At 38.0% G+C, this 16,016-nt stretch overlaps 1 protein-coding gene across 2 annotated transcripts in view; it reads left to right on the plus strand.

The window, feature by feature from the left end:
* KLF12 (KLF transcription factor 12) overlaps positions 1-10,189 on the plus strand; it is a 303,507-nt gene extending 293,318 nt beyond the window's left edge. The window contains exon 8 of one of the 2 annotated variants that reach the window (XM_086881070.1): positions 8,640-10,189. In XM_086881070.1, the coding sequence (XP_086737196.1) occupies positions 8,640-8,656 (17 nt within the window). In that variant the 3' untranslated portion in view covers positions 8,657-10,189. The remainder of the gene's footprint in view (positions 1-8,639) is intronic. The other variant, XM_086881069.1, reaches the window with a different exon arrangement.
* The last annotated feature ends 5,827 nt before the right edge of the window (positions 10,190-16,016 follow it).

Raw genomic sequence — 16,016 nt, forward strand, 5'->3', positions numbered from 1 at the left:
TAAGCACAGTAACATATGAGTGCTACTTTTTAAATGGCACACTTGATGCACTTTAAGAAGTTAAGCATATTGAATGCGTCTCATGGTGAAATTTGTGAAGAAAATACAGAAAATATATTTTTTGTTTGTGCCTAAATATGTGATTTTAAAGTTGGCATGTGTGCTGTTTTAAAATGTTAAGCTTTGCTTTTGAGTATAGAACTTCTGCTTTTTTTCCATTGGAGATTAGATGAAGACTAATCAATTCTGGAGACAGATCTCTTGTTATTAGGCTGTCTAACATTAGAGTTCTGGTTCTCCTAATAGAGAAAATCATTCTCTAGGTTAAGTAAATCTTGATAACACTATACCTCCTCATTCCCATCTACTTCTTTCAATATTGTTATTTAATTGAATGGATAACACTAATGAGGTCACAGATGCAAGAAAAATCTGTTGGGTCATCTGTTGTGAAACTATTTAGAAATATAGAAGTTGATTCTAAACTCTGTTGAAAAATATGACTTTTTATTTTAAGTCCAAATATGCAGTCTGAAAGCAAAACATTGCTGATGTCCCTCAAGAACTTCGACAAAAATAGTTTTATTTTTAGATTTTCACCTTGTTCTTTGCCTATATATTTTTGGAGTGTCTGGAGTTTGGTATCTCATCTATTTTTCTCTATTTTCTTTGCATATAGTTTATGTGCCTGTGTCTAGGTCAGAACTTACTGCAATATGAAGTCAGAAGCAATATATGGTTAATCTTGGCTGAGTTCTCTTCAGTCACTCTTTCCTTCTACAGTGTCAATCTTCTTGTGTCATCATCAGTGAAAAATTAGTCCTGTTTGTCTAGCTTACACATCTAACATGTTACTAATTTTAGGTTCTTAGGAAACTTATTCTATAAAGGTAGGGACTTATAAAGACAACAGAAAAATGTAGGTGCTTTCAAAGTCATCCAAAAAGAATTACTGCCCATGTAGTTTTAAATATCTAAGTCAGGCACCGACTTTTCTCTTTTCCAATGTAGAAAACTTCAGTGCTTGCTGTAATGATTCCCTATATCCCTGAAAATCAGTTGCCTAAGCTAGACAGCAGCAATCCCTTGTAGAGGAATTCATATCACCTGTGCTGAAGGATCTGCATTTGAAGTAGTTATATTCTTATATACCTGACCTTTATCAGAAATCTTCCTCAAGCATTGTATAATAGGATTTTTTCACTGATTATATAGGATTATTATCTCAGAAGCAGGTACCAACAGAGTGTAGGCATTGAAATTTAGAAAGATTAATAACACTGTTTGTAATATTTGCCTCTGTAGGAAAGGTGTCTGAAAAGGGCAAACTGCTCATTAAATTAGGAATCATCCCCTCTCAATTTTTCTCAGTCATTGTGTGGAAAAAAAAAAAAAAAAGTACAGCTTAAGACATACTTAAATATTTGAAATGCATGTGCCAAATCCAGTAGTTTGAATCAAAAACTTCTGTGGGGTCCATCATGATTTCTATCTGCATTCATATCCTTGCTAGTTACAGCTGTCTTGTTAGATTATTATTCGCTCTGTATTTATCTTATGTTACTTGAAACAATCTGATTTTGTAGAATAAGGAAAAAGCTGAATAATCTTCAGTTTAACTGGAAGATAAAGGTACTCCAAGCACATTCAGGATCCTCCCAGGTAAGTCCACAATGAGAAAGAGGCTCTTTGTATCTTTATCATAAATCACAACAAATACTTTGAAATAAGATAGGAGATCCTCAGCTTCATGTGACTTCAAATTCTGTGTTACTAATTAACATTGCTAAGAATAAAGGCCATGTGAAGAGCATATCCCAACATCATGCACACTTCCTTGTTATCATGAGCAAACAAACTATAGAATACTTGTCATAAACTGATCAAAGGCACTTCTAAATAGTTAGGTTTCTTCCTCTCATAACTTGTAAGACTCACAGTTTTTTAATGGAATCATGGAATCCTAGAATGGTTTGGTTGGAAGGGACTTTCAAGACCATCTCATTCCAGCCTCTCTGCAGACAGGGACACCTTCCACTAGACCAGATTGCTCAAAGCCCTATCCAGCCTAGCCTTGAATATTTCAAGGGAAGGGGCATTTGTTTCTTGGAATCCTTCTTTTATTTTCTACTCTGAACTCTTTTGTTGCTAATTTTTAACTATCTGCTCTGTTCCAACATGATAATTTAGCTTAAAAGAATTCTTTTGCCTTCTTATGTTTGCTCCCTGATTTTAAGAAAAGACCATCCATTTATCCTCTAAGCCTTCAGTCTGCCTAGTTAAGGAACCAAAGACTTGATTCCACACTGGAGGACTTAGCACGTTAAGGCCAGACAAATTTTTGATCTTTGAATGCAAGAGTAGAAATCCCATGTGATGCATTTCAATTCTTTGTCCGAGGATTTGGTACTGCCCAGTGCTTATGCATGACATTCACTCACAAAAGCCACAAAACCTGAACAAACCCCAAAAGACACAGCAGAGTGAAGTGTATCTGAGATTCTAACCACAGACTGTGCCATGATATTCATATTTTTGGTTTTACTTCTACTTGAATTACCTTGTCTGGTACACCCTAAGAATAACATGGTAGCCCATTGTCTTCAGAGAGCGGAGTTTCTAGCTCCATAGAGAATCCAGCCAGGACATACTGGAGCATTTATGTACACAGCAGAAGTTCAGACTTGAAATGGCAAGTATGAATTGATGTGACTGGTAGAACTACTCTTGAAATTGTTCACAATGGCTGTGGATTATTTTGAGATATGCTGGGGTATTCATGTCATCTAAAAATCTCAGCTTTAACACCACCAAAATAAAAATAAAAAAATAAAAATAAAAAAGAGAACATTAAGAGAGGTAACACCATCAATGTTCCATTATTTTAATGGTATAATGTCATTGCAATTAGTTGTTTGGGAAGAAGGATTTAGAATGTCTTTATTTTAAAAGCAAAAGTTGGGAGAATTATCACCTCTGTAAATTTTACACAAAAGCACCAGAGCGTGTTAAGAAAGCATACAAAAGTAAAACAGACAAAACGTGACATAAAATGTCATACATAGGAATTCTGATATTAGAAAAGTTTAGTTTAATACAAATGAGGTGTTCACAAAAATTATTTTGTTAATCTTTTAGGACAGTAAATCTTTCAGCTTCTCTTAAATTTTTCTCTTTCAGTCTGAGTCATATTTCTAGGCCACAAAGAGAACATACCTAGATTTTTGCATGGAGTGTGAAGGTTGTTGTCATCCCGATTTTGAAACTCCATGAAATCATAATTGTAATTATGAGACCAAATATAACCTTGTTATTAAGCAAATAACTAGTTCAAGCCTCCATGAAGTATCCTCCACCCAACAGTATACGATATATGAAGGTTTTCACATTCTTTGTCAGATTTATTTGGTTGTCAGTTCACTTACTGATGCAATTAAAAGGTGCTAGTAAGTATTACATTTGTGGCAGAAAAAACCCTCCCTATTTGTGGACTTCACTCATTCATCACTATTTTTAAGACACCTTTTGGAGTTTGGTTACATAGCAACATTCCATTCAAACTTCCCCAGTGGCAAATTTGCTGCAGTTGCCAGAAATGTATCATTCAGCAGTCATGGTGACAGTTAGATTTGGTATACTGGTAAAACAATCTTGTTTCAGTGTTCTAAATATCTGTGCACACACTAATGTAAAATTTAAGATCTCCAGTTGCTGGAAAATTAATATAAGATGTTTTATCAGTATGCTTATTAAATTTTTTTAATTAAAAAGAAAGTATTTTTTTCTCATTGCAAAGACCCATTTGGTATCTATGGCTGTCCAAATAATACTGGTATGGATCCGTAGAGATTTCATTTAATTGTGTTAAAATAATTGCATAGGAATAGAAGGGAACAGAATGAATCCTTTAAGAATTAGTCAAGACATCTTTATTTTTTCCTTTTGAAAGCGATGTACAAGCAATGTTAATTTATCTTACCTGTCTCCAGGGCATCAACTCAGTATGTGAGTCTAGTGACATCTTGGATTCCTTAGATGCACCATGCCTTCAGCAGTCTCATCAGAAGAGCACAAGACTTTTGGATTCTGTTCAACATCAGGTCAACACAGATTTTTTAGACCATCTAGGATATTAGTGGTGACACTGGTGCCGGTGTGTACGCAACTGGCTTGAGACCCAGACAGTTAAATTGTCTTTTGGGGGGAGATTCAGACATCAGCAGGGAGGTGTCTACACATGAGTGTACCCTCTAGCATGTGAAAGCAATTTGAGCTCCAGTCAATCCAGTGAATTCAGCTGACCAAATCTAGGCTTCTACTATAGATGCAATTGAATGTCTCTCCAGACCTTATTGGTTCTAAGAGTCAGCTCAGCTACACAAATGTAGAAATTCTGTTCCATATAAGCTGTTCTAGGATATCCTGACTGGCTTCCAGCTGCCAGTCCAGAAGGGTCTGGGGTTCTCATATATGTATCTATCTGCCAGTCCCAAACTATGTGCTAGGTAATTAGAATAATCTCCTCAGCACTCCTGAAAAGGTAGAGGAATCAACCCTTGAATCACTGTTTACTAAAATGAGAAGTCACACACCTGTCTCATGTGTAAAGACTTGTTCACATTAAATTTCCACAAACTGATTGATTCCTGACAGGGTCAGCCAAGCCCAACCTTGTTGCCTAGTATGTCTCTAGAACCAGCAACTGCAACAGGTACCTCCAATGGGAAATTCAGACTGCTCAAAGATATGGGATAGTTAGGGTGAGGTCCCACTTCTCCCCCTCAACAGTCCTTCACAATTCATACAGAGAGCTGAAGATCCATGTTTTCCATTAATGTTATGGGCACTGCAGATGAACAAAGGTGATGCTGAGGTGAGGAATTGTGTGAGGCCTATGTACAGAACTGTTTTTAAGATTCCAGGAAAAAGCCAGCAATAATACATGCTAGGGTCAAGTGATAAGAATTTAAAAACCAGGATTCAGATGGAAGTCACAAAAAACTCATTACTTAGGGGTCACACTTGTGATGTTTTGTATCTCAGATACTATCAATGTATAGGGGACAGGAGGAGGGGTGAGTGTGCTGGTACTTGATTTTATGCCTGTGTCATATGTTCAAGTATGTATGAAACTTTAGTCAGATATTTTATTTATTTTGTTTTCATCTGGTCAATGAATGAATAGAGCACAATACAAAAGAATCCATAACCTTAGCATGGAACTGCATTTAGATGTATGTTTTGCAAAGAAAAAAAAGACACTAGGAATCCACATTTTAAGAACTTCCTTCTGTGTGGGCTAAACAGATACAAAACAGATCGTTTGCTTTCATTATTGTGTAGGACTGTCATTTATGGTGCAGTCTGAATGGATATGGAGCAGCTGTTCTTTAGTTCTCCAGACTAGAATCTGACAGCTAAGATTCAGTAAATCAAGAGCCCAAACAAAGTTAGGAGACGACTCCTGTGCTTAGTGCTTTTACTAGGGCTAGCTGTTCATAAAAGGGTATCAGGCTTCTTCCCAGTGTGCAAGGAAATGGAGAATCAATTTGATTCAAGATGTCAAATCTTGATTTAAGATGATGGCTTCATGGGTCTTCATTTCTACTTCTTAAAAAGCCTCAAAGTTCTTAATCCATTATCTATAACCCTGTCCAAATTAATCTAAGGTTAACAACATGGTACAATTTAAACAGGTTCTTATCTTCTTTTATCAAAAATAAAAAGACAGGGGTAATACACAACTCTTTGACTGGACATCACCTGTCACTTTGGATTTCTGAGATAGTGGGAGCCAGTGCAGGTCAGAACACTGGAGAATTAGTGACTCTCTAGGATACACATCTCTGGATTGTTTGATTCCTTTAGTATACAATCTTTTTAAGTGACCCATTTGTTTTCTTCTACAGATCCAAAGCCTTTCCTACCTATTCTTCTTGCCTCATATTAAAGTGGAATTAATAAGATTATTTCTCTGTGCTTGGCTGTGTCTTTAATCAGTCACTCCATCCAGATACATCTGACCATTAAGTCCTGTCACTGTTTTTCTAGTAATTATGAGTTATGACTGCTATATTGCCTAATTTTGACACTTAGATTATTCCTGAAGAAAAAGGGATCTGAACAGACTCAGATCTTAATTACAGAAACTCCAAATTTCTAGACCACGAAAATAGTTTCAAACTGAGTACATTTTCAAGTCATAAATACATTGAACACGTTTTTAATTGCATAAAATATAATCATTTATAAAACATGGAAAGAAATTCTAAAAGAAATCTCCAGCCTGTGTCATCTGTTCCAGTGCCTCTAAATTGTGCTTGCTGCAGCTGTGGATGAACATGTGTGACACCTTTTTTCCTCAATGCAGTGGGCCATCTCATCTGATTTTGTTGTAATATCCTATAGCACTTACAGGAATCACACAAACACAAACCATCAGAGCCAGTATGCACTGCAAAACCCATCATCCCAGGCACTACTTCAGTGAAGATTTTTACATCAGTGGATTTGAAAAGGAAACTTTGAGACCCAAAATATCACCCTTTGGATTAAGTTGGAGCCAACTGTTCTTAAATTTTATTCATAATCTGCTGAAAACATAGAAAGCAGGTTAATTCTTTCCATATAAGTCTATTTTATAGGGTAGGTAGGTGCCTATATTCACATGGGCATATAAGCATACCTGGGCAGAATTTTTAATTAATAACTATTTAATTTGCAAAGAAGGTTACCATTATTAAAGGCATGTTAATACCAATGGATAAGCTGGTTAATCTCCTTTTATAAACTGCCAACATGTAGTGATATTTTATGGGGTATTTTTATGAGTTTCATCACAGTGAAATACTGGTTCTTCTTTATAATCCAATCTGTTTTACTGACTCACAAAGGGTGGAGCAAAATGTCAAAGTCTTTTGGTCCTTCACTTAGAACTGTTTGTAATACTGAGCGATTATACATTTATCTGCTTATTAACATCAAGTACAACATTATGTGAACTCATGATCCACAATTACCATTGTAAAACAAACTTTAAAGTACAACAGGACAACCTTGACATGTAAAGGGACTGAGAATCCTCTGGATCTGAGGATATACAAATAGAACTCTAGCCTGTCATTAAGGAGTGTGTGTGAGGGGAACCCCAATGATCATGTCAAGAAGAATAGAATTTGGCCAGAGTTCATGGGATAATAGTTACTAAATATTGCCTGTCTGCTGTAATACAGGAGTACTTGTATTAACTGTTTTGGGGGTAGAGAGGAAAGGGATTGCATGTGTGTGCAAGTCTGCTTTCTCCCCTGTTAATTCATGGAAGTGCAGCATTTCAGTTTAAATGTTTAAACTGGGATAGCTGGATTAACAATCCACATTGTTTTCTTTTCTGGTCAAAAAGAAAAAAGAAACAACAAAAGAAAAAAGGTATATCTAAATACACTGTATTTCATGGGGTTTTTGGACATTCATGTCAGGTAGGGAGGAGTCAAAGTTTTGTGAAAACCTGTCATGGGAGTCTGTGCTATGTGTCTATGTCTTGAGGACTGCAAGAAAACCCCAAAGCTCCTATACAGGACCTTCCCAAAATTTAAGAAAGTGTTCACATTTTCTGTAGGAATGAAACAGAAGACTTTCACAATCAACAAATATAACATGAGAAAGCCCTGCTTTATCACTTAGTTTTTGAGTACCTTCCTGTCCTGTCATTTCACATATCTCTGGTAAGGACCCTTACCACCAAGTTATTATTCAGTTTTTTAGGATGAACCTTCTCCATTACTCCTTATGCAAATCATAGTAGTAAACTTATGCTGGCATCTAAGTATTAATCGGAGAAGAGACCTCAGTGAGAGTATTATCCATCTGCAGTAATTGTACTAAGACTTGGACCAGGGTAATATTTACCCAAAACTAGGGTAATATTTTATTTGAATTTTCTCACTAGAACCAAGTGAATTAAAAATCTCAATTGCAGTAGGGAAGGGAGGGAAAGAACAGAAAATAAAGTAAAAAACCAAAAATTTATTATCTTGTAATAGTCCAAATTTTGACAAGGAAAACTGTCACTTTATAAGTGACCCTTAAGCCCAAACCGTGTAATTCAAAGAGGCAGATTTTTAAAGTCAGCTAGATAGATGAATATTTAGATAGAGACATGAGGTGAAGATTTTTTAAAGCACGGATCAGCCAGCAGAATATAATTATTGAAATCAGTAGGAGTTTGTTCTGGAAATAATGCATTGCTTAGAAATCAGCCAGAGTGGGATGTCCAAGTCTACAGAGCTTTTTGATTGTTCATGTTCTGATTGATCAACATGAGCAGCAGCAAGCTCCAATGAGTTGTGCTCAACCATTTTTGAGGTACAATCTTCAAACATAGATTGTTTCCCTATAACCTATTTCATAATAATTCCAGAGAAACTGAAACAGCCCAAATGAGAAAAAATGAGACCTATTGTGTCAGAATAGCTGTTATCTTGGCACTAAGATACTCTTTTGGGCAGTCAAAGGGAGTTAAATACTGATGGTAAGACCTAAACCTAAGTCTTTCTGAGGGGTCTGGTAATTTAACCACTATGCTGTAAAGGGAAACTGCAAAATCTTTCTGGATTTCTCAGTCTTCTTTTCTCCTTACACAGGTGGCTTGATATTGTGAAAAAGCCTTGTGACCTGAAGCCACCTGGTGTGGTAAGTGGGGAATGATGTAGGTTGTCCTAGCTTTTGCTATCTAATGTACTTATATGCAAACTAGTTATCTAATTTTGTAATAGGTAAAAATTTAGTGGAGTTTTGGAAGAAATTCAGCTGACCAGATGAACATTTTCACATTGTATTCCTGAGAGTGACCTACACTGACTAGGTCTCAGCAAGAATCTCAGCAATTGTAGAACCATTCATGTAGACGCCAACATTCTACGTACTCTCTTTCTGGCCATGTGCTTTGGGAAGAGCAGAACTGTTTTGTCTCAAGTAAATGCAAACCCACCCCACATTCAGCAAATCTAAGCTGCTTCTGAGTATGTTACACTTTGAATACCTAGGCCTGCCATCAGTGAAAAGAAACAAGCATCATCAGAGAACAGCTTAATTCTGGATTGAGACAAATCTTCCTCTGGAGATGTGTGTCTCTTTTGACAAGAAGGGACGCTGTGTTGAATAGCATCTAAGCAGTATGAAACCAGCCTTTCCAGTCTGGAGCTGCTGTGTTCTGGCATGCTTTGGACAAATTCTTCTTAATGGTTACCTTTGGCTCAAGGGTTCTGTGCTTGTATTTCTCTGCTGCTGTGTACACACATGATGTTGGTGAATCTATTGGCTTCTATCAAGAAAAATGAAACTTATTATCTGAATTACATAGGTTTTTCAAATATGATTAGTGGGACTGAAATGAAAACTTCAGCCATTATCATTAGCAACTATGAAGGACTAGATTTATTGTTACGATATATCAATTGTGAAAGGGACATAATCCATGATGCAGAAGAGGGTGTCCCCATGATCACAGTTGTTTACATTAATAAACATCATCTTTGACACCTATTTGAACTCTAACTGCTCTGTTACCCAGACTTCCAGAATAAAATTTTTATTCTGTTTAGCCCCAACTCTTATGACTACAAGCAAACCTGAGAACTTCATACAGTCATCACAGAAATAGAGGTAAACAGTCTAAATTCTTCAAGTCCGTATGAATACAGAATTAAACTTTCAATGAAGAGGTCAAAATTTCTAACTGTGCCAACTTGAAGAGGACACTGGGTAAGCCTACATAGTAATTAAGAGCAGTTTTGAAAAAACAGGACCTGTAATCCTTCTATTTATGCTGTTCCCTCAAGGACAGAATGAACTGGCCCTGCCTGAATTCCTAATGTGGAAGAACCTGGGTGAGAGGAGAGAAGTCACCATGGCAGGGCATGGGGAGGCATACTTGCCCTGGCAGATCTGGGAGGTCATGGTTTGTCCAAGCCTCAGGCTACTACTGCATGGCTGAAAAATGGACAGAAGATGAGTCTGATGTTCAGGGTGACTGCATGGAGATGTTGTAAGCAAATTTAAAGGCATTCCTTGGAAGACTTTAAAACCAGGGTTGAGCTACTAGGTGATCCTACTATTAGGATCACAGCATTTCTGTCTCACATGACAAGTTGCCTATTTGATGTTTCAGTAAAGTCCAAGTTCTGAGACAAAAGATTATCTAAAGTTTTGGGTTTTTTTCATGAGAATGTGAGACACATTGCCCTTTCTATGTACAGTAGATGAAGAGAAAGAGACACCTCCAGAAGGTGATTCATCTCATCATAAGATAGGCATCCAAGATAGGTCATACAATTTGCCTCTGGTGGTGTTTATTTTCTTCTACACTAACTATAAAAGAAGCCTTGGTTGACTGGGTCACATTTAGGTGTCCAATTTTCAGACAGCTGGAAGCCATCTGAAGGCACCGAGAGCCTCAGTAACGAGACCAGTTAGCCTGGGCTTTGCATTGCCTTAATGGAATGCACATGGAGTTTGACTTTTTGGAGACTGGGAAAAGCACTCAGTGACTGAAAAATACTGCATAGGCACACCCTGTGAGGAAATTATCTGAGGGAATTCCCTGAAGAGAGAATGTTTTATCCTACCTGCAGCAAACCTTAAGCAATAGTGGCAAAAATGCTGTTAAGTGTTTGGGAGAAGTGGTGAAGAAAACAGAAATATATCTCCCAAGGAACAGAATTTCTTTATCTGTCCTGACCTCAGTATGATGAATAGCCACAGGGAACAGGAATTCCTCCATGCATCTACCACCCTGAATATCGTGAAACCAATGACAATGAAATATCTGCAATTTCCAGGCACATTTGGCCTAGGGGTTCAAGTGGTCACAGCAGGTTTCCTTCATCACTCCAGTTTTTACAACATGCATAACAGACCTTTTTTCTTACACTTTGGTTTATGACTTGCTGTACGAGACAATGAATACTAATTGTTGGCCATGTTTGTGACAGCAGTGTTCCCAGCAGTTTTTCAGATGAATGGACTATCATCTCGGACTTCACAAACCTCTTCTAGGTTTCATAGTTTTGACAGCTAAGATTTATGACTTTCAGGATTAACTCTAAGATGCACCTGCTTTCCCAGGCTTTGACTGAACAGAGAAAGAGTGGATGGACTAAAGGAATGATGGGTTTTGAGGAGACTTCATGTGGAGATATCAAAAGATTCTCTAATGGAGGCTGCACAGCATAACTGGATAGCTTAGTGGTGACTGTGCCATGCAGAAAGACTTGGTCTGGATGATTCAATGCACTTTAAACCACCATTTTTATATTTCAGTCCCTAAGTTATTTAATATGTGCAGTCTAAAAGGTAATCACAACAAAAAATCTAGACAAAAAAATACTGTAAAATAACCTTGTAATCATCAGCCTGAAAAGGATAAGCTTCCTTAACTGGTCAGACGTGAGTGGGATAAATGGTCCGGCATTTCTGTTCAGCTGCTCATCTGGGAGCTCAAACCCCAACTTGATAGTGCTGCTGTATGAACTAAGGGTTGCTGGGTAGACACACACCACCTAATTAGCTAAACTACTGAATCTGAGTGCAGCATGTGGAAATGAATGCCTCATCCATTTCCCCCATGTGCAAGGAAAACATGCTTTGCTCTGTTTTAACCATTCAGCACAGTTTCACTCAGTGTTCATTCAGTGCAGAACAGAAATGCTGGGTCTGCATTGCACCCTGAAGTATGTCTGGATGAACACCATGACTGTCACTCCGGTAGGTCTGATAAATTGAATTTATTGCTTCAGAGCAACATGCACACTTAGTACCCAGATGCCCAGAGCCCTTCAACCAGTCCTGCCTAATTCTAGCAAGTGCTGTCATGAGATTTTCTTTACAATGTTCTTTGACTAATTGCAGCCTAAATTAACCCTGAAGTAATTTTAAAGGTATCTGAGACAGATGCACTGGAAGTCTATGTGACCTAAACAGTCAATAGGGAGAACCAGACACTTCTCAGAATGCTGAATCACCTTCCAGAGGTGTCTTACTTTCTTTGCTGACTCCCTGGGGGCCTGGAACAATGCAGTTTCTGGCTTGCATTCTTCAGCTAAAGGTGTCTTGGGGAGGAATTCAGGCCATACAATCCCTGGCAGAAATGCACAGAACAGGCCAGACTGCATTCCCTAGAGCAGCTTTCTCATGGAGCTCCACAAGGCTACATGGTCTTCAACAACAAATAGATCTGGGACCTGGTCCCAAGTCAAGTGATGCTATTTGCCTCGTGCCTCCTCTGCTCTGGGCTGGCTGCCTCTACAGCTGGTTTCCTCTAGGCAAAAGTAACTGGAGCAGCCCAAGAAGAGACCAGAGGCAATTAAAGGGTGACCCATTAATGCTCAAGCTTGGTCAATGGCCCTAGCTTACTTTTCCAGTCTTATTATTGCCCTACACACTAGTATTTAGATTTTTGAGGAGTTCTAAAAATAGCACTCCATTAGTCTCTGCCAATATTAGTCAAGGATGCATTTACACCAAGAAGGATTTGTGCTTCAGGTTCTTTAGCAAAATACCTATCAAGCCTTCCCATTCACTCCTCAGCTACTAGCACATATAATTAGTCTAATTTTGAAAATTATTGTGTATTTGAACAACATGCTTTTACATGCTGCCTCCAGCTGGACATCTGAAACATTCTAGCACAGGCAGGTACTTAATTCCCCCAGATGAGTCTTTTTAGCTGTTTAAGTTAGTATTTTGACTGTATATATCCCTGAATTAATCATTATTTTTAGAAAATTTTTAGAATTCCTTGGAAAAAATGGCAAGTTTGGCATAAAAAGGCAGCCAAGAAACCATTTCAAGAAACCCTGCCTTTATACTGTAGCCCAGTGTTACTCATTCTACTGTCACTGGCAGATGGCTCATGAAATATTTATTGAGAAATAAATAATAACAACAACATTGACAACAACAGCTTATTTATATACATCTTCCCACAAGCTATTGAATGAAAAGCTTTTCCCCTGCTAGGATAGTCAGACAGGGTGCAGGCTGCCCAAAGATTTTTTGCAGTGCCTGTCCTTGGAAGTGTTCAAGACCCAGCTGACCGTGGGCCTGAGCAACCTGGTCTGGCCACAGAGCTGCCTCTGCTTTGTGCAGTAGGTTGGGCTGGAGGGGTCCTCCAGTGCTGTGACCCCACAACCCTATAAAACCAGGGAGAATAAGAATATATAATAAGAATGTGTCTCCTGATGTACTTAGTCCAATATTTATTCGATTGTAAATGAAAAATACCTTAGCAACACAGCACAAGATGATTCTTGTGTATAATTGAAGAAATGAGATGGTTAGCAGGAAAAAAAATATGAAAAGTTTTTGCAGAAAACCTAAACTTAGTAGTTAATTTACTGGAATTTTTTTTTATTTTTTTTTTGTCTAACTCAAGTATTTGCATCCTTTGAGTGCTGTTTGCAAATTGGCAAGAATTGTCAGAATCTTCCCAAAGTATAAAGCAGCTTCATCTGGATGCATAAGTTTGTTGTTGGATTTCAGAAACTCCATGGCAGCAAGATTCAGACAACTTCAGTTTATTTCCATGTCAGATGAGTTATCTATATTCCTTTATTTTCAACACAGAAGCATGGCCTCTATCCTATAAATGTTTTACTTATAGGCTTCTTGCACTAAAGTGGTTCTGTGTTTTGTTCCATGTTCAGTGCTTGAGTCATTAGAAATTGTCCATTTGTTTCAGATTTTTCAGCCAATTATTTAACTAGAAATTGATCTGACGCATTTTCACATGTTTTTTCTGAGACTGGAAAATATTTCAGTAGGAATAATCACAGGCCTGTCTTGGATTCATTTTCTTAGTCTCCACACATAGATAAGAATCACACATTTAAAATGCTACAGATAGTGAACATGACTGTTACAGCTAAACATGCTGTTTTGAGATCAAAGGTGAAGTACATATGTCACCTGGAAAAGACTGTTTTATAATTGCATGGATAAAGACTCTTGAAAGGAATCCTGCTTATACTGGTATACTGTTATTGATCTCTTTCATTGTAAATGAGTCCTTTGGGGATAGGCAAATTACCCAGGAAGATGGGGGAAGAACCATGCTTCCTTTATCTCTTTGTCTTTATCTCTTGTGCAACTGATAAAAACTAACCCCTGATCCATTGAGCCTAGTGAATCAAGCAACCTACAGCAGGAGCAGTGTCAGCTGCTCTGCTCCCTGAGCACAGCACAGGAGGATATTCTGAATGCCAGGATTTTGTAAACAGCTGGAAAAATTAAAAGTTGCCTTATCACATGCTGCCTGCCAGTATTCACTAATGTCAGGGACGAAGGTCTCTGTCCATTCTGGTTCTGTACTGATCTGTTGCTCGCACACCAGATGTATTCCAACCCCAAGGTATTTCCAGACAGTTTGATATCAGAAGCAGAATGTCTGATACTCACACAGTGCTTTGTGACTGTGGTGCTCAGTAGCAAATCTGTGTTTATGGGGATACTGTCAATCATCTCACCACACTGGCCCAGATCATCAAGCTCACAGAGGCTGAGGGCAGAGCAGGAACTCTCAATATGCCTCTTCATCTGTAAAATGCCTCACATAAGGACCTTGGTCTGTAGTGGCCCTTCAGTGTGCTGCCCATGCGGGATTAGGAGGATTAGTATCACAGAAAATCATATCATAGAAATTTAAAATGTCTTCATATAATTTCAAGTACTTTCCACGGCATATGGGATTCAGAGAAATCTGGAATTTAAACTGACTCTGGCAACAAAGAGATCCAGTCAGCAATTTCTAGTCACTTCTCAATTCGATAAAAATCATCATTGTTCGGTCTGAGTGAAGAGTGAACAAAAAGCCTTGAGTCATCCCCTGCAGTGTTAGCTGTCAAACTATCAATGAAATATTTCAGTCTGTGCCTCTGCTTCTTAACCACTTAACAACTAACAGTTCAAATACTTCTTTTATTTTTCATGGGCCAATCCTTCTTATCCCTTACCAAAGGTCTAGTTGGAAAAAAATAGTGAAAAGGAGTTTGAACTTGTACAATCAAGTTGGTTTTAGCATTACCAAAGTACTTGTAACAGTGAGAAGTGTATTAAATAATCACTCTGCTGGTGTGCAGTTCAAAAATTACTTGGTAAATACCTTTTAAAATTCTTTTAAAATTAACAAAAATCTTTCCAAATTCAAGAAAAATATATTTACTCATTTGACGTCTATCTAACAAAGGTAAAAATGAAGAGGCAAGAATCTAAGAGGTGCTGGAAAAAAACCCCAACTCTTTCAAGAGTCTGCTTGTGACTTCAGTGTGTGGTTCTCCTTTGAAAAATTATTCTCTAAAGTTTTTCCAGTTCCCATCCTCTACTCCAAGCTCTGTCCCTCTCTTTGCTCATTATTCCCAGTTTTAAAGATTGTGTGGGCTAACTTAAAAAAAAAATTAAAGAAATCTTTTTAAAATGGGCATATTTTTTTTTTCCTGATTGCAGTCCAATGGAAAACAACTATAAGCCTCCCCAGTTGGTTTCCCAGCTCCAGAAACATGTTTGCCAATTTGCAGTTTATGTAATTTGCACTTCAAAATGTGAGCACATAACCTCAGTGCTCTCAGAGTTGTGGGAATAAACAGAATTTCTCCACAAATCTTCAGGAGAACTTTTAATCAAAAGTCTGCCTGGGGCCGGATGTTATCATGCAACATGAAGAAGCAGGATTGTGATAGATCTACTCCCAGAAAGGTTTAATCAAATCTGTTCAGTCAGAGTGCTCTACCCTTGAGTCACTGATGGGCATAGACAATTCAGGAGTGTTGCAAGAATGTCCTTAAAGCAGCTCGTCACTCTCAGCACTCTCGTGTCCCTGGCGTGGAACGTGGACGGCATAAAACATCAAGCCCTGCCTGCCTCTTGCTCCTTGGGTGATGGGTGATGTGTGCTGGTTCCCCTTTCTAGCTCCAGAATAAACAAGGTGGAGTGAATTCAATATCCTTTAAAGACACACGCATTTGCAT

Source organism: Cyanistes caeruleus, chromosome 3 (genome assembly GCF_971803275.1).
Source record: "Cyanistes caeruleus chromosome 3, bCyaCae1.hap1.1, whole genome shotgun sequence".
NCBI lineage: Eukaryota > Metazoa > Chordata > Aves > Passeriformes > Paridae > Cyanistes > Cyanistes caeruleus.